At 38.9% G+C, this 26350-nt stretch overlaps 1 protein-coding gene across 4 annotated transcripts in view; it reads right to left on the minus strand.

Annotated features, from left to right (window-relative positions):
- The window catches only part of LOC121719392 (NACHT, LRR and PYD domains-containing protein 5-like), a 60957-nt gene that overhangs the window by 30359 nt on the left and 4248 nt on the right, over positions 1-26350 (minus strand). For 2 of the 4 annotated variants that reach the window (XM_042104940.1, XM_042104939.1), the window contains exons 3-11: positions 25011-25282; positions 24614-24716; positions 19378-20007; positions 19058-19122; positions 18176-18289; positions 17478-17580; positions 12932-12994; positions 11454-11522; positions 10363-10497 (exon numbers count right to left, since the gene is read on the minus strand). In XM_042104940.1, the coding sequence (XP_041960874.1) occupies positions 10363-10497; positions 11454-11522; positions 12932-12994; positions 17478-17580; positions 18176-18289; positions 19058-19122; positions 19378-20007; positions 24614-24716; positions 25011-25282 (1554 nt within the window). Of the gene's footprint in view, positions 1-2731; positions 4444-4755; positions 4803-7039; positions 7205-8066; positions 8241-8372; positions 10183-10362; positions 10498-11453; positions 11523-12931; positions 12995-17477; positions 17581-18175; positions 18290-19057; positions 19123-19377; positions 20008-24613; positions 24717-25010; positions 25283-26350 lie in introns of those variants that run through there. The other 2 variants (XM_042104941.1, XM_042104942.1) reach the window with 2 other exon arrangements.

Raw genomic sequence — 26350 nt, forward strand, 5'->3', positions numbered from 1 at the left:
AACAATAGCTGTAAGGATATTTTTTTACACCTCACATGGTCTGTCATACTTTTTATGTGTTTTTTGTTAACTTTGACCCCAAGAACCAATAATTGGGGGGTCTGCTCTGCCGGAAATATCGTGAAAAAAAATTGTGGCCATTTTAGTGTATGCACCCTTTATTTGTTATCAGGTTGGGTTGGCTGTCAATAAATGCATTCCAGAGACACAGACCACATGTGCTGACAACATACACTGGAAAAATAACTCTTAAAATACATTTCTGTATGATTTTGCATAAATTTAATGCAAAAAATGTAGGCATTTTCTTACTTTTTTTTCCAAACTTTGACTTTGGCTCCCTTACTTTAGCTTAAAAACAGGTACACAAATAGTCAAAGCCAATAGTTCACAATATTTACAGATTGTTTTATAAACATATGCAGGAATGCAGTGGAGGCATCCTGCAGCCTGATTACACCATGACCATTGAAGGTAATATATCAACAGTTATTATAGCACAAAGCATTTTAGGAGTCACTCTCCGCTATCTTAGTATGCTTGTTGAAGCCATTTATATGGAATTAATAATGTTTTGAGTTTATTTTGTAAGAACTGAGAAAACCTGTGTTGCAAATATAATGTAGAAATTGGAATGTAAACAGTTGACCAGTAATTTAGAATGATGTAATTTGATTGGCTGTTAGATTTAGTATAAAATAAATAGAACCCCGCGAAACAGCAGTCAGAAGCCACTGGACTTTGGAGCAACAGTCTTTTGACCTACACAGAATGGGAACTACACAGAACAATTATAGAATATTCATACGGGGACTACAAAGTTAATCTAATATAAGAAGTTTTTTATGCTTTGTGACATAAGTAAACCGACAAAGAACTTTTGATTCAAGACTTTTATTTTATAACGTAAGAATGATGTCATTTGATTGGCTGTTAGATTTAGTATAAAATAAATAGAACCCCGCGAAACAGCAGTCAGAAGCCACTGGACTTTGGAGCAACAGTCTTTTGACCTACACAGAACGGGAACTACACAGAACAATTATAGAATATTCATACGGGGACTACAAAGTTAATCTAATATAAGAAGTTTTTTATGCTTTGTGACATAAGTAAACTGACAAAGAACTTTTGATTCAAGACTTTTATTTTATAACGTTTTGTGTTGAGTACAAAACTTTGAGGTCCTAGGCTAATGAGTCAGCTTGCTGCACTTACACTCCACAATGCTATTAGAACGCTCCATTGACTTGCATGGGATTTCCCAACGTTCTACGGTAATATATTTATGTAATTACCGCTGGAAACATATAATTACCTCTGTCAATGGCAACAGGTTTTGGGCTTCTGATTTAAGTCTTTCATATCATTCCGCAAGTAGTCCGGTCAGTTTTTGCAATGGAACTTCATTCAAAAGTGAAAGCAGATGGTTGATCAGCTGTGTTCTAAAAAATGTTTGATTCAAGTTCAGCCTGTGTTGCAAACTGTTTGTTTCTCAGCAGAAGTCATGATGAAACTGTAACAAATAAATGTCAAAGAGTCATATCATGGGGAGTTTCTTTTTTTGTTTAGGCAAGTAGCCGTGTAATAAGCGGGATAATGTATAGAACACCGGTCATTATCGGAAAATAAGTCCCGTCAGGGCGAAACAAGACCTCGACGCACCTGTTTGCCCTGTCAGGACTTATTTTCCGATAATGACCGGCGTTCTATACATTATCCCTTACGTGTCTTTAGAGGACTGAACAATTGAACAGGTTGTACAAAATGCAGACTGTGACAAGTGTCATGTAATTAATTCAATACAAGTTCCTGAGTTCAGTGCCTTAGTGTTCCATGCTTGGCTACACTAACACACACACACACACAGCGGAATGATTTTTCATTTAATATCGCAATGTGTAGACTCCCCTTTATTGTGTGTTACTGCCTCAAGCCAAAAATATGTGACTGTTCATTGGTCATTGTTAATTTATTTATTGTTTTCTTGTGTGTGTTCACATACACTATTCAGCCACATGCATTTTGGATTTGAAAGCAATTGAAATAACTTTCCCAAAAAACATTCATCCCCATCTTAGAAAATACAGTACACAATTACCACAAATACAGTGAAAAATATCTGAGAGTGATCTTACAGGTCTATATTCAGACTTGGACCCTTGTTTTCTTTTATTGAATGATGATTCAAAGCACCGATTTTCTTTACGTAACAAAAGATTGTTGATGGCAGCGTTCACATCTGCAAATAAAGCTATATTACAGCAGTGGATAACCCCAGATACAAACTTGAAGCAATTTTGGATAGTCTCATTTAATAGTATAGTATAGTATATATACTTTTTTGATCCCGTGAGGGAAATTTGGTCTCTGCATTTAACCCAATCGGTGAATTAGTGAAACACAAACAGCACACAGTGAACACACAGTGAGGTGAAGCACACACTAATCCCGGCGCAGTGAGCTGCCTGCTACAACGGCGGCGCTCGGGGAGCACTCAAGGGCACTTCAGCCGCGGCCCACTGGTCGGGGCTCGAACCGGCAACCCTCCACGGCTGCCTAATTACATAGTTTGCCTTGAGTGTACGATTGCAATGATCAATAAGGCAAAGGCAACCACTGCAAACATCTGGAGGAATATAGCCTCTGCCCTTAACAAGCTTCTTAGAATATTCTACCATCAACATGAGTTTTCTGCCAGTGTTTGTTAAATGTGTTTTGTGTGTGTGTGTTTTACATTTTACATTATTTCATTTTCTCTTCTCATCTCTCCCTGAATGAATAAAAATAGCATAATCACAAAGAAATATTGAGATTATTCAAAAGGTTTCTGAAAGAAAACAGTTCTGAAAACTGGTAGAAATTGATATATGTAATCATTTTGTATACATGCAAAAATGTCTCTACGGCAGACTGACTAAATGATGACCATTGATTGAAAATAAAAAAGCATAATCACAAAAAAAAGAGAATATTCAAAAGGTTTCTAAAAGATAGAAAACTGGTAGAAACTGACTATGTGATGACCACTGCACTGTCATAATCCTCTGCTTAACGGAACAGAGATTTCAAATCACTTAACTGTTGAGGCAGTCAATAAAAAAGAACATAAGTGCTTAAAACATTGGTATGAATACAGGTACATACATATATCTGATAATTCCTAAAGCAGATAAAAGCTAAAGATAAACTGGTAAAAGCCAATATTTCTCAATATTTATACACAATATACACAATCTTTAGCCTGGAAGCCAGCCCTGAATTTAATCCCGCTCACAAAATTTGAGGTCGGGAAATTAGGTCTGGACTTGTTCCATTGAGAAGCTTCTATGCCCAACAGAGAACTGATTGTACTGATCGAAAATGGCCAACTCTGACAGAAGCTAGACATTAGATTGATTTTGAAAAAGAACATAAAACAGCAATTAAGCCATTTGTCGAGAAGAACAATGTTTTGGCCATTTTCCCTACAGGATTCACGGTAGGCTACAGAATTTTTACAAACATATGCTGAAATACAGTATTGGCATTCTGAAGCCAGATTACACCATGACGACCAAATTCCGTGTCAAATCAGATTGTTGCTGCACCGTCTCAAATTTTGTTCAAACCTTGTTTATATCATCAATGGGTCCTAAATCCAAGGCCTGTGAAATATTTCTGTGCAAATCTTCTGTCTTCTTATCTTTTTCAGACCTTGAAATTCTTTAATTTTACAGCTTGAAAAACACATGCCATGTTTGGGCATTAATATCTTTCTAGGGTGGAAGACCAACTCAAAAAGCATGTGTAAACAATTTAAAGTCTGTGCTAAATGTCTCCTGGCTTTCAAAAGGGCCCTAGATTTCTCATATATCTGTGTAATTCAATAGTGATCGTAGCACAACAAAGCATTTTAGGACTCACTATCTTGTCACTTAGTATGCTCTTTGAGTTGACACAGAGTAACACTCTTCGAAACCTCAAACGCTGGGTAGAGCGGTTCAACAAATGTCGTATGGAATGTGTGCAGGTGGGTCAGTGCTCCCGAGGAGATATTGTAGAAGGACAGGGTTCCACTTTTCCAGTCCAGGAACACTGCCAGTCGCCCAGAGGTGGAGCGAGGAGTTGAGATGGTTTCAGTGTTGTTATTGTGTTTGGCACTGAATAAGGTGATGAATCGCTCCAGACACCAGGACTTGTCGTTGCATCCGATCTTACTGGTATCTTGTCCGTCCCTGTGAATACTCTTGTACGCAACACCAACTGCAGCTCGTCCACTCCAGTCCACTTCCCAGTAAGCTTTCCCGGTCAGGCCCTCAGTACAAAGGAACTGCTGACAGTGCTGGAATCGCTCTGGGTGGTCTTGATATCTCTGGTTCTCCTTTTCCACACTAACCTTTTGGTTCCTCCAACTTAGCTTTTTGTGGGCTGTGTTTGGGTCTAAAGTGATTTTGCAGGCATCTGAGAAAGTAATTGTCATTAGGGAGTCATTTTAAGTTTCTCATCAGAGGTAATGTGAGCTCAAGTATATTGAATAAAGTTTAAAATTAGTGATAATATAAATATATATTTAACCCTCCTGTTGTGTTCGTTTTATGTTTACTAGTTTTGTGTTCCCGGTCAAAAATGACCGCTGCATTAGAAATAAATTATTATTATTTTGATTATCTGCCAAACAGCTAATAATAACCTAATGGATTTTGCCTCAAGGTCTGCCAAAAACAATGTAGACCTATGTCAAAAACACAAAACATGAATTGGACAACCACTCACATTTCCGTAGTCCTGACTTCAACCAGTATTCTGCTTCACTGTCAAAACTAAAAGAGAAAAACAGAAAATATAAGCAAGGCCAGAGTAGTATTCCTCTTTCATAGTTTTGCAATCACATGACACTGGTTAACTGACAAACAGCCTCTTTCCTTGATGGGGAGATAGAATGGATTGAGCATTTGACCTTCTTCTGTGATGTGAACACAGAAGGTATGCAACTTAGGTCAGTCCAATGCTCAGGTGTCATTTTACAAGTTTTATTTCATTTTACCCAATTACAACCCTATAATTAAGCAGGTCATTAAAATGGTCATTTTATTTCGACAATTCTGGCGCCAACGAGAGTGGCAGCATGTCGAGGTAGCTCCATTTCTTTGTGTTTTTTTCCTCCGTCTTTTGTTTACTTTTTTGTAGAGCGGGAGATAAAGTGAGGACGAGGCGATGGGACGTTGAGCTGCCCGGCTTCAGTGTAGCTCATTTGGATAGAGACAATAATCTGTCTGGCAAAAAGAACGGAGGTGGACTGGTGCTATACATGAACAACAGTCCTGGACATGTTACAGTGAAGGAGACTCTATGCTTTAAAGATGTGGAGTTACTAGCGGTTAGTCTCTGACCGTACTACATGCCGAGACACCAGAAGAGGACGAGGCTCTGAGAGACTGCTTTGAGTCCACTGACTGGAGTGTGTTACAGAATGGAGGGGACTTAGAGGAAGTCACACATTGCACAACTGACTACCTGAACTTTTGTATGGACATTGTTGTTCCCACGAGAACTGTACGCTGCTTTCCAAATAACAAGCCTTGGATAACCAGCAATGTCAAGACCCTTCTCAATAGGAAAAAGATAATCGGTACGGTCCAAGACTCAAATTTGAGTGCGTGAGGGCGTTCACACTGAAAATTCCAACGACACAAAGTGCACTGGAAGTCCCCGGATGGTGCACTCATAATGGTCAAAAAGCTGAGTGTGGAATGCTGGACACTTTTCACCCTCAACGGACGCCATCTTGTAGTGGAAAGGGAGGGAGCATTTTCCAACTTGAGGTAATCACAGTTGAGAAAGCTGAAGCAGCAGCAGTGGAAAACACACTACAGAGGTACAAGCAAGTTATAAGAGAAACTGTTCATGTTTTGACACAGTATGACCATGTCACTGTCGAATAGAGGTCACCAATAAAGCTATATTCAAATATTGCGATCGTCATTTTCGTTAAGTGCATGGAGTTGGTGTTCGATGTGAGACAACACCATTCTGTTAAAATGTACGCACTCCGGGAATCTGAAGTTTCAGGTCAATATCTCAAACGGTTTGCCCGTGGCGTCCATTTGAATTTAGGGGTGCCACGGCCGTAATGACACATTGGAATTTCACATTTCATCTTTTGCCATTTTTGGAAGCCCATAACGTCTGTTCTAATAGTGGTATAAGGCTGGAAACTGGTATGGTAGTTCATTGTAGCCTGTACTACACAATTCTGGAGGCAGAATCAACATTCCTTACTGTTTGGGTGAGAGGTGGGTCACCAAAGTCCTAACAAATGTTGACGGCATGTGTGATTTTTCACTTTTTGGGTGGCCTTAGCACCACAATTAACCCATTTACTCCTAAAATGCCTGCTAAAAACACCTATAGAATCCTATGGAATTCTAGACTAAATAACCTTATTTCCTGAGGGTTTTCTGAAAACATACTAAAAATGGTCAACGTCTACCAAAATGTAATATCTAAGCCTCTGTAGCACCTAGAAACATGAAATAAAAAGCATGCTGCGCTACGCAGCATCCAGCGGGAGGGTCAATGTTGCGCTACGCAGCATCCAGCGGGAGGGTCAATGTTGCGTCATGCAGCATCCAGCGTGAATGGGTTAATGATCATATTTATTCTAAACAGGTTTATTTGTTATATGTGGGAACCTTGCTCTTGCCAAAATTAATTTGAAGGGTATGGTACCACTGGCAGGGGTTTTATGGGGGTCCAAAAACCTCTCCAGCAGAGGTGACTGTTTTGGAACCCCATATTTGGACCCCCAAATGACCATGTGGGCACTTGATGATCCTAATGGGATTTATACCAGATAAAGATACATATTTGTTCTTTCTTTTAATGAAATAACATTTTTGACTATGAAGCTCCATAATATGAATTTTATTCTTCATAATGCACCATTTTGGATATTGTTTCCAGAAGTCTGGAATGTAGATCAGGGAGAATTTAGTGATGATAAAGCATGGTAAACTCGGTTTTGCATTCTATAATGCCTTTAAACAAGTTTCCTCACCTCATCGCACACCGTAGTTGCAGCTGCATTTTAGAGAGTATGGCCCATCCCTCCACCCCTGGGTAATTGCGGCTCAGGTCAAGCTCTGTCAGGTAAGAAGGATTGGCATGCAGAGCAGAGGCCAACGCTTCACAGCCAATCTGTGTGACCCCGCAGCAAGATAATCTAGGAAGGAACATAGAACATTTTAATGTGTGGGGTACAGATTTATTTTTAATAGTAGGCTATGGTGGGAAAAAACATTCTGCAACGTTCTGTAGTGATGGCACCCTTCCTTCTCCAAAATATTTGAACAAGTCATTGAACATCCATGCAAATGAAAAATAAATACTTATGGAGTACTGATTGGAAATACTGGATGTAAGCTAGAACTGTAGACAAGGGTTTCAGATAATTCACTAAGTACTGTAGACCAGGGGTGTCCAGATTTTTTGACTCAAGGGCCACATTGGGTTTTGAAAATTGTCCGGCGGGCCACACACAATAAATAATATATAATAATAATAATAATAATAATAATAATAATAATAATAATGATATAAAATATATAAAATGTTGTATTATTTAAATGACAAAGTAATTTTGTTGTAGAAAATTAATTTCTTAAGAAATACTGTTAATTTGATGCTGTTTAATTCATTTATAAATGGCGCACTGTCACTTTAAGACTCTTTGCCAGCTTCACTAAAATATAGCCTATGGAGTGTAGAAGAGTGTAAAGCGGTTTGCAGTAGCCTAAAATTAACCACAACGTCGTCTATGGCTGGAAAAAATTAGCAAGCGGCCTATGATAACCTAATCAAATGCTCGCCAGGCCGGATTAAAGTGCGTTGCAGGTCGGATCTATGATAAACTAATAAATGCTCGGTGGGCCGGATTAAAGTGAATGGCGGGCCACAGTTTGGACAGCCCTGAAAGAGACGATCAAACCTTTGAAAACTTATGCATTGCAAATTTTTTGTGCATTATATAAGAATTACAAACTGTAATCTGGAGAAACAAGGTAAGGATGTAGCTAATTTCTTACTTCAGTTTCTCCAGTTTACAGTTAGTACTTTTCAATCCAGAACAGATAATCTTAATCCCGGAATCCTGAAGATCATTGTCACTTAGGTCCAACACTCTCAGCGGTGAGTTTGCCGACTGCAATGCTGAGGCCACGATGTCACATGAGTTCTCTGTGAGTTTACAACCAGCAAGGCTGTTGAAAGACACACATTTGAATTTCATTGAACTGCATACTGTATACTTTTACAAATATTAGTATTTATTCTATTTTTTCTCCAGATAACATTGTAGTCAGTGCACAAACATATTTAATTAAGTCACTCACTCAGCCTTGCGGCAGTTTTTTACAGCTGGAACAAGCCTTTTGTAACCTTCGTCACTAGTGTTGTACTTCTTCAGGTCAAACTCGTCCTGCACCTCATCAGAGAGCTGAAGCATGTAGGCTAGTGCAGAGCAATGTGCCAGTGACAATGTTTTAACAGAACCTTTCTCTGAATTCAGAAATCCCTGGACTTCCTCATGGACCGAGCGGTCATTCATTTCACTGAGGCAGTGGAAAAGATTCATGCACCTTTCTGCTGAGATATTCCTCCTCTGTACTTTCTTGAGGTTGCTGATTATTCTTCCCATGGTTTCTGGATCAGACCCTGAATGGGGCAGGAGGCCGCCTAAAATCCTTTGATTAGTCTCCAGTGACATGCCATGAAGAAATCTGACAAACAGATCGAAGTGTCCATTTTTACTGTCTAGTGCTTTGTTCACTGTCCCTTTCAGCAAATCTTCCAGTGTCAAATCATAAGGCATAGGCTTGTTCTTTTGAGTTTGAGCCAGAAAGATCTCGATAGGATTCAGATTCTTGCTTAAATAGCAGTGAAATACAAAGAAGGCAGCAAGGAACTCCTGGATGCTAAGGTGCACAAAGTAGTACATCTTCTTGTGGAAGTTGTTGACATAACAGTCAGATTCCTCTTTCAAGATCTCTGTACACATCCCAGAGACAAGAGAATCATTTGCGCCAATTCCACATTCCGTAAGGTCCTCCTCACAGAAAATGACTCTTTCTTTGTGCAGTTGTGTAAAAGCTAGCTTGGCAACTTTCAAAATGACTTGTCTGTTACACTCTAGAAGTTTCTGCCTGTTCATTTCTTCGGCAACATGGTTCTTCTTGTGTGTCATGTCAGTCTGGATGAGCAGGAAGTGGCAATACATGCTGGTAAGGGTCTTGGGAATTTCACTGCGGTCTCCCTGAGCAAGTATTTTCTGGAAAACTGTTGCTGTGATCCAACAAAATAGAGGGATGTGGCACATGATGTAGAGGACGCGTGATGCCTTGATATGTGCAATGATGGCACTGGCCTGGGCAGGGTCACTGATTCTCCTGCAGAAATATTCCTCCTTCTGTGGATCATTGAAACCTCGGACTTCTGTTATCTGGTCAACGTGTGATAACAGAGCCTGGGTGACAGCTGCTGGCCTTGAGGTGATCCAAAGGAGAGCAGACTCAAGCAGCTTTCCTTTAATGAGGCTTGTGATTAGGACGTCCACTGTGGTGGACATGTGCATGTCTGCTACCATCTTCTTGGAAAAGTCCAAACGAAATCTGCTTTCATCCAGACCATCAAGGATGAAGAGTGTTTTCTTGCTGTCGTAGATATCTGGATTGTTAAGATTGTTCAGTTCTCGATGGAACTCCACAAGAAGTTCATGAAAACTATATTCTCCTGTAAGTAAACTGAGCTCCCGAAATGGTAGAACAAGGATGAGCTTTACATTGTGGTTGGCTTCTCCCTCCACCCAGTCAAGAATGAACTTGTGCACACAAACGGTTTTCCCTATGCCAGCATTTCCTTTGGTCAACACAGTCCTGACACGTCTATCTTGCTGAAAAAGATTGTTGCATTCAATTTCTTTACCATGTCTTGATTGTGTCTTAGTAGCCGAATCTATCTGGATGATTTCATGTTCATTAACAATCTTGGTCTCTCCCTCAGTAACATAGACTTTTGTGTAGATCTGGTTTAAGAGCTTCTTATTATGTCTATTTTCATTGCCCTCCATGATATACTGCACTTTGCTTTTCATTTTGTCCTTTAGGACTTTTGAAATGTTCTCAGTTGTAGAATCCACATTTGCATCTGTTTTAAGACGGAAGAAATAAATGACTAAACAAATAAACAAGGAAATAGATACAGTATAAATCCATTGCCACATTCATACAGTATTCATGCAAATTAATGTGTTGGTGTTTTGAGTGTGTGTATTGCAGTTAATATGCCACGGGACCCAATGGTGAAATAGTGGACATTAAGTCTTACCCAATCCTTGCTGTGGCACAGTCACACTTCTATTCGCTCCACAATGCTTGAACCTCTTGAAGTCGTTTTCAGGCAGGTTGTCCAATGTCTTTCGCAGCAGTTGACTTACTGACGTCATTACAGTATGTGACGTGTCTGAAGGAACACAAATGCACGGAGGACAATATGACATTTAAGTTTAAAATTATTTTATTTGCCTTTTAGCTGGCCAGACATTTCATGAGCTAAATTCCCTCAATTCAAAAATTGTATTCCAGGAAAAAAAAGATTGCAGAATAGGCCTGTGTGCTCTTAATGACCTTTCTTGCCTAAAATGTTTATTATTTTGGATATCAAAAAATCTGTTCTATAAGGATGTGTTCATATAAAGCTATGGCGACAAACTAGCAACAGAAGAAGAGTGAATAATGGAATGTCTAGTTATAACATGTTATTTTATTCTGCGTCTGATACACATTCAAACATCTTTGAGCTGCACTGTTATCTCTGCCTGCAGTATGGAAGCTTGCAAATTGTGTTCATCAAACATGACTTTCATGTATGTGTAGACCACACTGTCCTGAATCTGGCAATATAACAACCATGATGGAGGGGGACTTTGGGGCTGAGCAATTCACAGACATAATATGTGGTGTGCGCCTTCAAGAAATAAATGCCATTTTTTATTTAGTGACGAAAAATGACCTCTCTGCACTCCATATCTGTGACACAAACTAATCTGACCTGACTTGACCCGAGTTTGCACATTAGTCTGTGTGTGCACTCATGATGATTCTCTACAACAACTTTTTACTGCATTGCCATGAACAAAGTAAAGGCAAAAAAGTCTTTCTTTGTCAAACAAGCAATTTGATTTAATCTCATGATTTTAAATTTGCATACTTGATCATACAGACAAGTGTGTAGTCTTGTTGGAAAGCCCCACTGCTCTGCTCTGTCACACAATAAAGGTTTCATTTCGCTGCGACAAATAGTTCTGGAGCAATGTAACAGAGAAGAAAGGGTGTGTTTTTTGACGCACTTTGCGTCAATCGAGTTCTAAGGGTTAACACCATTTCTGAACTAGCATGCCAAGAGAAAAGTACACTTGCCTTCAGTTTTGAGAGATCCAGAGCAGTTTGTTGACTTAGGGTGGCTGATCACAGCTTTTATAAGTGGCCCTAGTCACAGCAGAACATGAATATTTTAGAAATTTAAATGGTTAAAGGTTCTATTTTGAAATGATAACAATATAACATTTTAGTCTGGGACCAAAATTATGTTAACCGATGCAGTTTTGAGTGAGAACTGAATTTGCATTTATAGCAAAATATCCACACTGTAAATTGTAAATTGCTCATTTAAGCCACTGACTGACATTGATTCTGCTATAGAGAGTAGCCTTCACCTAATCACCGCCATCCTATGCAGAAATCCAAAGTTCTTGCGAGAGCAAAATTTGAAATTTGCTCAGCAAGTCACTCTGGCAATCAGTAATCAGTAATCAGTAAACTCATTACCCATGCCCTTGGAGCTGCACGAATCACATCGGTGTATCTGATATAGGCGGGCCATTGGTCATAGTGTTATCCAATTGTATTGAAGTCCGAAAACAGTCAGTAAACATTGGTCGTAGTATTATCCAATTGACCTATGGCTAAGCCACGCCCCCAAACGCGATGAGCCAATCACAGTGCGCATAGAACTCAATACACTCAGACATTCTCTGCTTCCATGTCCAATGTTCCATGTTGAAATGCATTGCAAATAGTCAATGGACATTTGTTTTTTCATTTTCATTTGTTTGTTCATATGTTCTTTCTTGACATTACGTTTAAAATGTGTGCATGGGGTACGTGCACCTCCGACACTAGGTATCCCGTGCTTGTTTGAATAAACCGGGGCCGCGTCCCAGACAGGCTCAGGTCGGCCCTGGAATAGGGCAGGCCCGAATTGGGGCTGAACCGAGGACTTTCGGAATGGAATATGATACTAAAACTGAAAAAAAAAAAAAAACAGACCAGTAGCATTTGTTTAGGGTTGCCTAGCAATATAAGCAAGTGTCTGCTTATATTTGTGAAGAAAAACAATCTACAGATATAAAATCTTTGCAAAATAATTAAGGATACTGCTTCTTACAATTTTATGATTTGATTAAATGTCCTTGTAATTAATTGTGTTGTTATCAGTGTTGTTGCTAAGCACTGTTTAGACGTTTCTAGCATTGTTAGCTAATGTCCCCAATGTTACAGCTCCTTATGGAAACAGAACACCGAGGCCATGCACGAGTGTTTATGACTTTAGGCCAGTCACGGTCCTTAATTGGAAAGAGCCTTACGTATACCTGTAAAACCCCACAAAGTGGTCCAGGAACGAATGCTGACATTTTTACAAATCAGTACCACCCTCAGAGACATTTGAGAGAATATGCATGCTTGAACATAACTGGCAATGCTAATGCACTAAACAACATACAACATGCTCAAATAAAAAGCTTTAGTATCTAGCAGGATGTAGTAAAAAATGGGCATGTTTGAATAACGTATGGCAGTTGCACAGATATAGCAGATCAGAAGAAAGTAGTACTCACCAACAGTGCTAACTCCTGCTGCTGCTGGGGCCTGGCAAGCTGCCATCTGCAGAGGCTTATATCCTGTTAAGATGGACAATGGCATGTTCAAAAAACATTATGAGGGTTTTACCTAAATAGCATGCTAGCTAACAGTCACTATATCTGCCTGGGAAACCGCAGAAAGTGGTCCAGGGCCAATGATGATATTTTAATAAATCAGTACTACCCGCAGTATCCAAACAAGTCTATAGTTCATTAATTAGTCTTTTAGTTTGTTAATTTGGGATGTTAAGAATACTAACTTTGTGGATTAATGTTCTATCACTGTGTTCACCCAAAGTCTTACAAAGAGCAAATATGTCTCAAATGTGATTTATCTCATGGTATGTGGCCCTGATGTTCAAATCAGTCACCCAGGTAATAGAAGCAAAAGACTAATCAAGCCATTTGTATTCCCAGACTAGATCAGTTTAGAACAATGTAAACTTGTGAGTTATTATCAAATCAATGTAAATGTGGGTAGCCTATAAGGTTCTTTGTAGGGTTTTGGTCACTCCCACTCACACCGTGTTCGTGTTCTGTGTGCTTGGCTTGCACATAAAAGTTACTGTTGTTGTTCCTATATGTGTGTCTGACTTGCTGGTAATAAAGCCCATCAGCAGTTCATGCGTATGTAATTGATTCCTGTAATATTGGCCTTAATATGCTGGTTAGTTCTATCTGGACACTTTAGGTGGTGGGCAGGTCCAGCGTTATGGATGTGACAATGTGTGGACTCATATTGGTAAACAAAATGCCTTAGAGTGGGGGCAGAATTAGTATCAGTGAATAAATTTGCATAACTTTTAATGTAACCTCTGTCCTCTGAATACTGAGAAATCCTCAAATTTCATATAATCAATTTCATCCTAATAATACAAGGTATTTTATCAGCATTATGGATGCGACATGAAATGGACACACTTTTGTGAGAGATTACAGGTTTTCTACAAACTCTGTGAATTTTGAAGGAAACTGCCGAAACTATGATATATGTACCATGAAGGAGACTTCAATGAACACAAAAAGTGTGTTTTTGAAACTATGCGTCATTTTCGTAATGCATTACATGTATGTAGGAAAAACTGGCGTTATGGATGTGACGGTTTCACGTTATGGATGTGACGTGTCTGAACCAGTCCTCGACAAACTACATAAAACACATAATTAAGTAGTGAATTTTGATATGAAACAATTGAAATAGTAATCATGAAAACCTAGAGATGAAATTATTGCTTCCTCAGTGCCCACTCTGATCCACAGGAAGAATCAGGACAACAAGTCATTTAAAATATAAAAAAGAAATTCATTTTTTTCTTTTACAGTCATCAATTTTGGTCAGTGATTCCCGGGTTACTGAAACAGCAGGGAACATGAAACTTGGTGGCCACTCCCCTAAATAACTAGCCCTACCTGAACCGTTGCACCCAAGATGACAAAATATTTATGGTATGTTAGTCTCAAGAGCCCGCATGAACCTAACCCATACCCACTCATTTGTGATTTGCACACATAAAGTACATGCACGCGCACACACGCACATGCGCACACACACACACACACACACACATGCACAAACACCCACCCACATGATTGCAGACACATAAACACACACACACAGGCACGCATACGAATGTGGGCATGCAAACACACACGCACACGCACACACACACACACACACATAAACACACAAACACAGGCACGCATACGCACATGCACACACACAGACACACACACACACTCTCTTATAAACAAAAGCAAACTCACATATGCACACACTCATTTACATGCACACGAGTTGCAGGAGTAGGAGATGGAGACAAATTGACAAGCGTGATTTATTTTTGCGAAGAGAATATGCAGGACTGAGAGGCGGTCATATTTTGTACCACTATGCGGTACATCTAGTTTATTGCTGCCCTTACTCATGTTACTCTGTGGGTATTAGCTACAGAGGACCTGACACTTCAAATGCTGGCATATCGCGTCACATTTAAAATTAAACTGTGTTAAGCAGACGTGAACGGCAGGCTGAACAGATCTGCAACAGAAGGAGGTTGCTATGTTAACTCCAGCTGCAAAGTCAGCCATCTTCACCAGCTAACACGATAATCCAGTTACTGTACAACATTAGTATGACAGTTACAGGAAGATAATCGCTCAGATTTTCGTTATTAGGCCACTTGAAAATAGGCTATGGCTAGGCTAATCACTGGAGGTATTTTAATATTATGTTTGTTTTGCTAATGGTTAGGCAAGGCCTCCCTGTGGTTTTGATCAACCTAATAATCTTTAAAATGTCAGTTGTAAACACTAAGTTGAAATGCGTTGAAACTGACATGCTACCAGAACAGACGTTTTATCGGCTTTGAGGTATAATAAAGTCCCCAGTCTTGTAAATTCACATAATGTAACATCCATAACGTCACATCCATAACGCACCATTAAAGGTTTTAAAAGTAAGAAAGGGGCACAATTTGGTCATCACACTTTACATTGATATAAATCAGCTTTGCACAGACTAGTGTTCATTTTGTCACCTATTTTTAATTTAGTCTTAGTCTTAGTCTTGTGACGAAATGTCCTTTTTAGTCTTTGTCATATTTAGTCATTCAAATATCATTTTTGTTAGTCAAGTTTTAGTCAACTAAAAGTCTCGTCATTTTAGTCTAGTTTTAGTCAAAAGAAAACTAAAGCTATCTTAGTCTTAGTCAGTTTTAGTCAAAACATTTTAGTCTTTTTTTATAACAAATTATTTCTGATTACCATTTCAGTCAAATAGTGTTTCACACATCTCAATTTTCTAACAATATTGTGTGTCCACAGGGCTACTCGTCTGTTATAATTACTCATTCTGATTTTTTTTCAGTCAATGTTTACATGCATACAGTTATAGCTCGGCTGGGATTTGACCATAGACAGTAAAAGATTTGACTGGACTACTGTCATGATCTTCGTAGACCAGTGTTTCACATAGTGTGGTCCGGGGACCACTGGTGGTCCGCAAGCTATCCCAAGTGGTCCACGAGCAGACGTGGTAAAATATAATATAGATGGGTTGTTTGCAATATTGAACCAACTTGTATGTAAATTCAAACAGTTCTACAACACTGTCTATGTCAGATATGCCAGTTCAAATCATATGAATCCTCTGACACAATTAAGCAAAGTGCAAAGACAATAAGCAAGGTGGTTCAGTGAGTATTGTGTAGGCTAATATACTGCTAGGTGGTCCGTTTTAGCTAGGTGGTCCGTTCGTTTCTTTTTTATTGATTAGTTAAGTGGTCCTTCATCTGAAAAAGTTTGAGAAACACTGTCTTAGACCCAAGTATGAATGTTTTACTCCGCCACGCTAGATGGCGATATGCGCCCAAACGCAACACAAACTCTCCATCTTAGCTAACTTGCTAGCGAACTTTCCATATTAGCTTACTTGCTAGCAAACTTTGCATCATCAGTGTAACTAGTTAAATAGTTGACATTACTTGCTGAAAAATTTCGTATGGACATTCTGGGGGATGTTAATTTGTATATGTATGAGAGAAGCTTCAACTTCTGGGTATGTAGCATTGTGGCATAAAGCTTAGGTAGTTAGCTTGCTAACTCTGGCAGAAATCTCCAGTGTTCTTGTTCCATGTAGTTTTGTGCTGCAGCCACAGGGTTGCAGCAACAGCACGTAGACTAGCCTACAGGAAAGCTGCTGCGCATGAACCAACTCATTCGGAATATTTTGAAAACGTAACAGCTAATCTGTCTTCTCATTTTGTAGATGAAAATGAAGAGAGATTTTATCTTAGTTTTTATTTCATGCAAAACATTTTAGTCTCGTCTTTTTTCGTCAACAATAATGCATCTTAAGATAGTCTTAGTCAGTGTTTCAGGACATTAGTGCAGTCTCGTCATCGTCTCGTCTTAGTCATGAAAAAAAAGGTTGTTGACGAACATTTTTCCTCTCGTCTCGTCTGACGAAATTAACACTAGCACAGACACTATGGACATTGTCGCATCAACACTGTATGTGTAGCATAAACTTTTCCTATAAAACGTTATGGATGTGACATGGCCATGGAACTTGCTGACTTAAAAACAAAAGCCTTACAAATGTAAGGAGTTGGGCTCTTAAAGGCAAGCTGAGCATAGACATTACTCTACCATTCCCTTGTCAATCTGGAATTTGTCAAATGACACAATTTGTTTGAACATTGGGTCCATTTATCCACTTTTGAAATATGTATAATATTACCATGTGAAAAATGTTGTTTCTGTATGGTTGCACACCATATTTATGATGTAAAAAGAGTGTCATTCTCCATCAAATTCAATCAGATCAGTTACAAACAATAAAATATAGACCTAAATGAAGATTTTAACAACAGTTCTATTTGCGTATGCACAACTTTTTTTTTCCATGGTAAGGATGACCTTTGCATGGAATTGCCCTGGTACAAAATACAGATTCACCCCTGGACTAAATAATATCTAATGTTTTTGCATCAGCAATGTGTCCAAAAAAAGTCAATCTTACCTGTGACGTAATGTCTGTTAGTAGGGGACTTGTTGGCTTGTGAGAGTCCGGATGTACTTGTTTGTGTGTTAGGGGGAAAAGACATTCTCGGTCGCTTTGCACCCTGGAGAAAACATGAAAAGAGCCAAGAGTGATTAGATGGTGATGAGAATAGACGTTCGTCAATGATATGCACCCAGTAATAATTGACTATGCAAGCCAACAAGCATGAATATGATAAGAGCCGTTGGAAAATGTAATGTATTCCTCTTGAACTTCACATGCTCAAAATTATTGTGCAACAATATGAAAAGATAGCCTGGTCACGCCCACCTAAATCTCCTTTCAGAGAGATACTAGAGTGGAACACCATAATTCACAAACGTTTCCATCAGTCGGCAGATAACCGCGCCACTCAGCAACGAGAGTGGATGACGCTAAAGTGGATGTGGTAAACACTAGTAGCAACGCCCACACACGTCAAAAATTGGAATTGGAAGAATGTGTGCAGAAGGGATGTCTAATCATCCCTTAGTCCATGACGTGTTTCCGGTTGGAAAACAATACAATATAACAATCAATCATAATTGTTACGCTTGTGATAACAGTTTTATTATTCAATGCTCATGTTTATGTATTAGGTTCTCAATTCCTGTATTTTTCATTCGCATAATTAAGTCAGCTAAATGACACCATAAAGAGGTAGATAGATAGATTACCTTTCCGTTGCTACTAGCTGAATCTGTGTTGCCAGATTTGCTTTCATGCCATGTATTACTGACAATAGGCTGGACACGTTGTACAAACGGCTTTTGCTCCTCTTGGGTGTGTTTCTGAACAACAAAACAAAGTTGGATTGAGATATACAGAAATACAAATACATTGTAGCCTTGCAGTCACATGAGCAGCATGATTTGTGTATCATCAACCAAAATAAACAAGAAATACGAATTATTGAATTATGTGTGCTGAAAATAAGATAAAGTAAAATACTATGAAATCAATTATTAAACCTTCAGTTTTAGCAACTGAATTCATGAAAAATTATACTGTATGTAAGTATTTTTCTTACTATAAAAGTATTTAACACAACATTTTACAAGTAAAGGGTAATGCATGAAACGGAGATCAGTTCACAGAAAGAAACGCACGTTTGAGGTGGTAAAACGACCCCAGCGCCAGCGTTCTGTGAACCGCACGTGGTAGAGTCCATTATCCCGCTCATTCCACTGTTGCCACTTGTGTTGTGTTCATTTTCTGTTATAACTCAACCTTTTTAATCGCTAAAACTGTCTTGTTTGTGGAGCTACTTCTTTACGCCATATATCAACTAACTGCTTTTACTTTTTTCTAAATGGATGGTGGCTATAGCCAAAGGCCAGCCGTTAGTTCCATCTCTCCCGCTGTCAAGCAGGCACATCCCATGATTCTGATTAACCTTACCACCTTTGAAACATCGCTATTTTACTTAGCCTACTGCCATGTAACCAGCTAAAAGCCAGCCAAATATTGGAGCTACTTCATAGGTGTGCAAATATTCTAAGAAAGCATGACAATGGGAAATGTAGCCAAGCAGTGGAATAATAATATTATAAACTCACCTTGTCGTTGGGTGGGTTCATTATTGACCTGTTTAATTCATCCAGTTCTTGTTGAAGGGCTCTCACTAGGGATACAAGACCATACTGATACTATTAGTTTTGTCTACAATCTTGATCCATTTGCATTTGTTCGTCTGCAGTTGTTGAAACAATTCATCATTATTAGTCAGACTTAACAACCGAATTGTGACGCCCTTAATTCCTAAAAAAATATTTCATAGTTCTGATGCCTTATAGCATCATTCTAAAATGAAAAATGCCCCATGTTATCTGCCAACACTTCCGTAAACTGCTGCTGTGAAATGCTTTTTGTGACTTACTCTTATCAGCTATTTCTTTTTCTCTGATCTTTGTCAGAGCCTCCTGGTACTTCTTGTTTGTGTAGTATTCTCCGTCGTTCTGCTCCACCATGGTGTCTATCTTCTTCAGCAGCTCCTTCACCTGAGTCTGGTCTTCCCTCTGTGCATTGTTAAAGGTGTGGTATCCACCCTCACAGCTGTCTATCAAGGTCTGGACCTTTTCATTTAGAACATTTTCCATTGTTCTACCCTTCAGAATATCTCCATGAGTGAATAGCACTATGGTGAACTGAGTCGCATTGGGGCTAAAGTTTTCGTGGATCCACTTGACTGCGTTCATCTCCTCCTCTGTGGATTTCACATCCAGTCTGATCACCAGTAGGAAGGCATGAGGCCCAGGAAGAGAGAAGTCAACACACCTCTCTATCTCACTTTTAAACTCAGTTGCTGTCTTAGACGTATCAAGTAGTCCTGGGGTGTCAATCACTGTGATCTGCCTCCCAAACACATTGGCAGTCTCCCTCTTAGTAACTAAAGTGACAGAGTCCCAACTGAAACCTTCAATAAAGGCCTCATTCCCCAGGATGGTGTTTCCTGTTGCACTCTTTCCTACTCCAGTTTTGCCCAGTAGCACAATCCTCAGCTCTGATCCTGTGATAAGGAATACAAAGACAACAAAATATGAATATGAGTTAGGGACCTATGGGAGACGCTTCTATGAGACATGTCATACAAATATAAAGTGTGTACAAGTGTATAAAATGGCAGAATGTAAATAAATACCAATCCACACTTCAGACATGACACCAAAACTATCCTCTGATGTGCTTTATCTTGTTGCAATGGTAAACTCTTGATAACTGGGCTGATCATGAAAAATCTTATTTAATTTCTAAAATCTGAGAGACACTACTGTTACACAGCGTTCTTCTAATACATTGGTTCCCAAAGACTGGGTCGCAGGAGATTTTATTTGGGTCGCCAGCATAGCCTAGTGACAATTTATGTTGTGTAAGGCCTAGCTTATACCTTATATAGCTTATAGGAAAGCTAACAGCTTTCTATTAGAATCTAGACCTAGTTAGTTAACTAGGTCTAGTTTGTCATAACTCCTTCTGTGCATTTGTATAGTGGATGGAATCCACTATATTGAAATCTCCTGGCTTCTTCTTCTTATTATAACCTTTTCTTTTTACCTTTTCAAAAATTAATCCAGCTCTAACCGCTTAACGTACAGACATGGTTGAAATAACTGTTGTGTAGGTCTGGAATTGGAAAAGATAGTTATCATTTCAGATTTTTTTAAACGTTTATACTTCTTGCGAAATAGGGGATTAAAAAATGTTAAAACATTTATTTTTCTCTCTATGACATCACAAAGGGGGCTCATTTAGAAGGGTCGTAATCATGTCAATCGATGTCAGCTTCTAAGCATACAATCTGGTGCCCCCTAAACTACACATCCTGTAATTAATCGCTTTCGACCACACTGCTTTCAATCATATCTCCATTCTCTTCAAGAAAGTTTACATTCTCTTGGCGTCTGCTTCGTCCAACAAACTATGAGGAAACGGATGTTTTCCTACCACACCCAATGTAAGTTGCAATTAATTTGTGTTTTTTATTCGAACGGAGTGTGTGAAGTCTGTTTTTAACGACTCGGCTAGTTAAAAACTTTGACAAAGATTCTTGATAGATTTGAGTCTTTTGATTAAAGTTTTAATGAGGGGCATTATTTAAAAGCCTACAATCTTTCAAGAATCTTTCCCAAATCTTGTCAAAGTTGTTTGGTGTAAGGTGGCTATAAGCAAGCACGCTGGCGTTATCTGTCATCGATTAGCAACAAACTCGTAGCTGCTATTGGTTAGCAACATACTCATAGCTGCTACGTCTAGAGAGAATGTCAAGTTTAACTCTATCTAGTTTGATAATACTGGCATTATGGATAATAACTTGATTAAGCAACAACTGAGGATTCAGTAGGTAAGATATATATTACGTTAGCTAGACCTCGGGAACGTTTCTAGGTTCGCGGTTGTGTGCAGTGGCGGCGGTAGTGTTAGCAGCTAAGTAATAATTACCTTCACACTCAAATGGTAGCCGCCTTTCCTAGAGATAGCTGGCCTGACGAGGGAAATGGCACTGTCTGAAACTTAGCATTCGTTTGGAACTATGTTTGTATGAGAGGTAGGTTGTGTCGTAAAATTACTTGATTGTAGGCTTAGCTGTTAGTTTGTTGTTCAGTTGAACATATTTATCTAACAACTGTCTTTTTTTCTTCTATTTCTGTTAGGTGCCGCTTCACTCTGCTACTGGATGGTGGAGGATCAGGCTGACTGCAACTGGGTGGTCTATGGATGCTATGCTGAAGGGATGGCAGGGAAGCACAGCAAACGTGAATTTCTAAATGAAGAAGAGTGAATAAATGCACTTGCTTTTCAAACTGATAACAAGTTGTCAATGGTTATTTATACAAGCTTGTGTAGCCTAAACCAGACATACCTAGGCCTAGCCAAATTTATCCTGGCTGTAGATAAAGCAGATATGAATTTCCCAATATTTTGCCAGATTAATAGTGGTTTACTGAGGTTTAATATCAATTGAAATACCATTGAAATCACTTTGATCTTTAGTTTGGTTGTAATTTCAACATTGTTTCAATATTCATTTTAGTTGAAATACCATTGAAATCCTGTTGATCTGTAGTTAGAATTGCAATCCAGTTGCTTCCAGTTATGAAACAGTGTGCCTTCCATGGCACACCTGCCCACCTCCCCCCAACATTCTAAATCAATTGTATGCACCATATTGTTATGTAGTAATACTATACACTATTTGAAAGCTTGGACTTTTGGGAATACATATATGACAACCTTTTTGGTGTACAATTTGTATGGTGCTTTACATTGTCAGATTAATCAAACTATGTCTCACTTAAATTTGATAAAAAATGCCCTTCTCCTCTTATGGTGCTTCCCTACTAGCTGCAGTGCAGCTGCAGTGCAATAGATGCGACAAATTGGGTCTTGACATATTCAGAGGAATCCCTAGAAATGGAATATTCATGTTGTTTTATCCTATATTAGTTGTGCAGATGTGTAGTCCATCTTAAACACACCCATTGAAACAACAAAGAAAATGCAAAAAAAGAGACTTTTGTGTAATTATTCCATATTTTGTGTAGTCATTCTATTTCATAACCCCTGACATACAATCCAAATAATCTACAAGAAACCTCAGAGTGTTACCTTTCATTATGCTTCTACAGCCTTCTATTGTCAGTATGCATTTTGGGAACCCAAAAGTCCTATAGGGAGTTTCCATAGGGCATTTTACAAAATTCATGAGCATACCTTGGCAAATAATGGTCCAAAGCAGTCATTTTTTATTCTATGTTGATCTACATTGATCTTCACAAGACCTGGTGCTAGGGCTCAGTTGTGTTTCTAAGTCATCTCAAGTGACCTAGAGAGCTGAAATGTGGTCAGTTCAGAGGTACTTGTTATCCGGCAGAAACATAAAACAGTATTCTAGCCTCTGTACCTCTGTGCCAGTACTTCCCACAGCTACTCTGATTATTCCCTAAGAAACTACAAGGTCTCAGCTTTCTAAAGAGACCAAACATTTGATAGGAGGCCAAACTAGGTGGGAACAGTGGCCTCTGAAGTAGGCACAGTGCAATTTCAAGAGGGAAAAGTCTAAAAATGCCCATCCCTCTTAATGGAGGGTGCAAACGTGATGTAGAATCAATGTTGCAGTGCGACTTTGATTCAATGATTTAACCTTGACAAAGTAATGTTGATTTAACATAGATTCAATGACTAATTGAATCTATGTGGAGATTCCTGAAAAAAAATCTCACTTAATCTTTGAGTTCATACAAACCCTTGTACGAAAAAACCTTGTGTGTCAAGGAATTCTTCAGATATCTTTTTGCGGAACTGTAAACACAACTCATGCTTTACAATTCCACTCATGCTTTACAATTTCCAAATGATCAACACACTCCTAGCAAATCTATACACATGTATGGCTATTATTTTCACTATTTTGCCAACTCTCTGGCACACTTTCTCATGTGAAAACTGTTTTAGATAATTAGTTCACTTTGCAATCAGCCTAAGCACTATAAATCAGCCACAGGTAATGTACAATGGGTACAATGGAGGGAACAGGAAGAGTGAGAAGAGTAAGAATTAGAGGAGGCTGAAGAATAGGATGTGGAGGTGAAGAAGTAGGAGGAAGAAGAGGAGGAAGAGGACGCGGAGGTGAAGAAGTGAGGGAGAGGATGACAAGGACAAGGAGGTGAAGTTAGAGGAAGAGGACAAGAAGGAGCAAGAGGAGGGGGAAGAGGAAGGGTAAGAAGAGTAAGAAATAGCCCTTTTACAGGCAAAAAAATCAGTCTACATGTGGGGATATTGTCATGTCAGGCCTGGATACGGCATTCCAGAATATTTTCCCCGGTGCCTTGGACTAGGACATTTTGAGAGAGATGACCCGATGTAGACTGATTTGTTTTGTCTCAATTGCTATTTTGTGTTTTGACTTGGAAAAACACACTTGTGTTTGTTTTGATGTGTGTAAATAAACACCAATACTTGAAGTTTGGATCCCTGTATGTTTACAGAACTATGACAAAAGTATGACCTCAAACTGACATAGTCTACCTTGTGCACAGAGAAAGTGTGTAGTTGGCACATTGTGTGCTTATTATTGTGATGGCTTGTGTTTACTGTTTGATACGAAAGCACAATTTTTACGAAGGTGTGAAGAGTTAAGCAAGGTGTGTTAGCTTTTGCAAGAGAACTACAATGTTTTGCTGATTGGGTGAAAGGTTTTCCTATTTGTGTGTAGAGTTTTGCAAAAAAAGCCATAGTTACAAAAAATGTGCTTAAGCAATCAGAAAAAAACTGTAAGCAGCTGCTACAGCACAGCTTGTGCAGGATGTGGTTTGTGTGTGTGTGTGTGTGTGTGTGTGTGTCTGACAACAAGTTTGCTGACTCAGATATAGTCTCAGGGTATCATAATTTCTACAGTTGGTCCTAATCACAGCAGAACATGGGCATATTTTTAAAAATGACCTGTTTGTCTATATAGTAAAACACACATAATATTTTAAGATTTCATACTGGCAGGTAAAATGTATAGCAAGCTAATACACTGCTGTAAGAGCTGTTTGTACACGTTTCTGGGTTACCACAACATACATCAAAAATATGACCTGTTGCTTGGCCTGCAAACACAAACATAACCTTACCTGTTCTTGAAAAGCCCCCACTAGTGGATGTGTTGGCTTGTGTATGTTCAGAATTATCTGTGAGCAATTTGGAGGGAGAAGACACTCTGGGGCACTTTATACCCTAGGAGGAAAAAGATTAAAATAGCAGAGAGAGAGAGAGAGAGAGAGAGAGAGAGAGAGAGAGAGAGAGAGAGAGAGAGAGAGAGACTTAATGATATACACCAGAATAAAGTGCAATCACCAATGGTACGCAGGTCAATTCAGGGGCGATCCAAACTCTCCCACTGTTATAATTCAACCTCACTCAAGTATTATTAATGTCAATAGTCTGAAAAATGTTGGTTTCATAGGTTCAACAGTTGTAGTTATGTGTACAGCATCAGTGGCAGATGTGTTAATTATACCATAGACTCACCTTAGGGACATCCGATGCTACATATGGGGAAAGCCAGTGCATCTTAGCCAAGATGCTGCTGGGTGGGATGACTGTGCCTTTTTTAGTTGCTTTGACGTATTTACGTCTTAAATATTTCCATTTTGTAGAGCAAGTTATTTTATCTTCTCCGAGCTTCCTGGCGATCTCTTTCCAAGGTGTCACTTTTGGCAAGTTCTTACTGTGTTCGTTGTGACGGCGCATTTCATCAATCAGCCTCTCTTGAAAGATTCTGTCCATATTTTTGGAATGTTCTATAGCAAGATATGTATTGTTAATGGCTTTCTAAAATGACCTCCATCAGGATATGTTAATTTGGATATAAAAATACCTATATCAAGATATGAAACCTTGGTCACACAGTATAGTATAGATACTCTTTTGATCCCGTGAGGGATATTTGGTATCTGCATTTATCCCCTCCGTGAATTAGGGAAACACTCAGAAGTAAACTTTACATCATTATTATAACAACTTCTAAGTTGTGTCCTCATGTCATACCAACTCTGTCAAATTTGGTTGTAACCCTGAATAAATTGTGCATGTTGAAATGACAATTTTTGTTTAGGTTATAGAGACAGCATAAAAATGACATTTTTGTTTAGCTTATAGAGACAGCTTGCTGCTGAGGAAAAAACTAAGTGGCTCCAGTGTACAAGACATGGTTAAGATGAAGCTGACAGAGTTGAAAAGTGCCCCCAAATCTATATGTAGAACAACCACATCAAATAATTATATAATATTATTACACGGCTCTTCACAAGGCAAGTAGAACACTCCATTTGACTTGAATGGGATTTGAAGTCCCTTCAGGGCGGAACAAGACCCCTCCACTGCGTGTTGGGGTCTGGTTCGCCCTGTCGGGACTTATTTTCACAATAATGACCGGGGTTCTATACATTATCTCTTACATAATTAGTTAGAAGAGGCCATGGGACAGGTGTCAGTCAATTAAATAAAATATCCATCAGGTGTATAATATGGCCAATGAGGTTATAGGTTGTAGTGACTTTAGAACAGTGGTTCTCAACCTTTTTTGAACAAACACCCCCTGACCTGCAAATATAATTCGAATCTCTATGATGGTCAGAATGTTGGAAGCTTATGAGCTGTATGTAACTGTATTATTTATTAATAATGTACTCTGGTGTAGGAAAGGCCTTTCTGTCTTCTGCTGAAATTTTGAATATGATTAGGCAACATAGCATGTAGTCTACAGTATGTTGCCTGAGAGGCTATCAGAGAATGTTGGCAGCATACACTGAAATATAGGCATTTATTCAATCATTTGCACAAGACTTATATTTTCTCGTCTGTAGTTC

The sequence above is a fragment of the Alosa sapidissima genome, chromosome 9 (assembly GCF_018492685.1).
Source record: "Alosa sapidissima isolate fAloSap1 chromosome 9, fAloSap1.pri, whole genome shotgun sequence".
Classification (NCBI taxonomy): Eukaryota; Metazoa; Chordata; class Actinopteri; order Clupeiformes; family Clupeidae; genus Alosa; species Alosa sapidissima.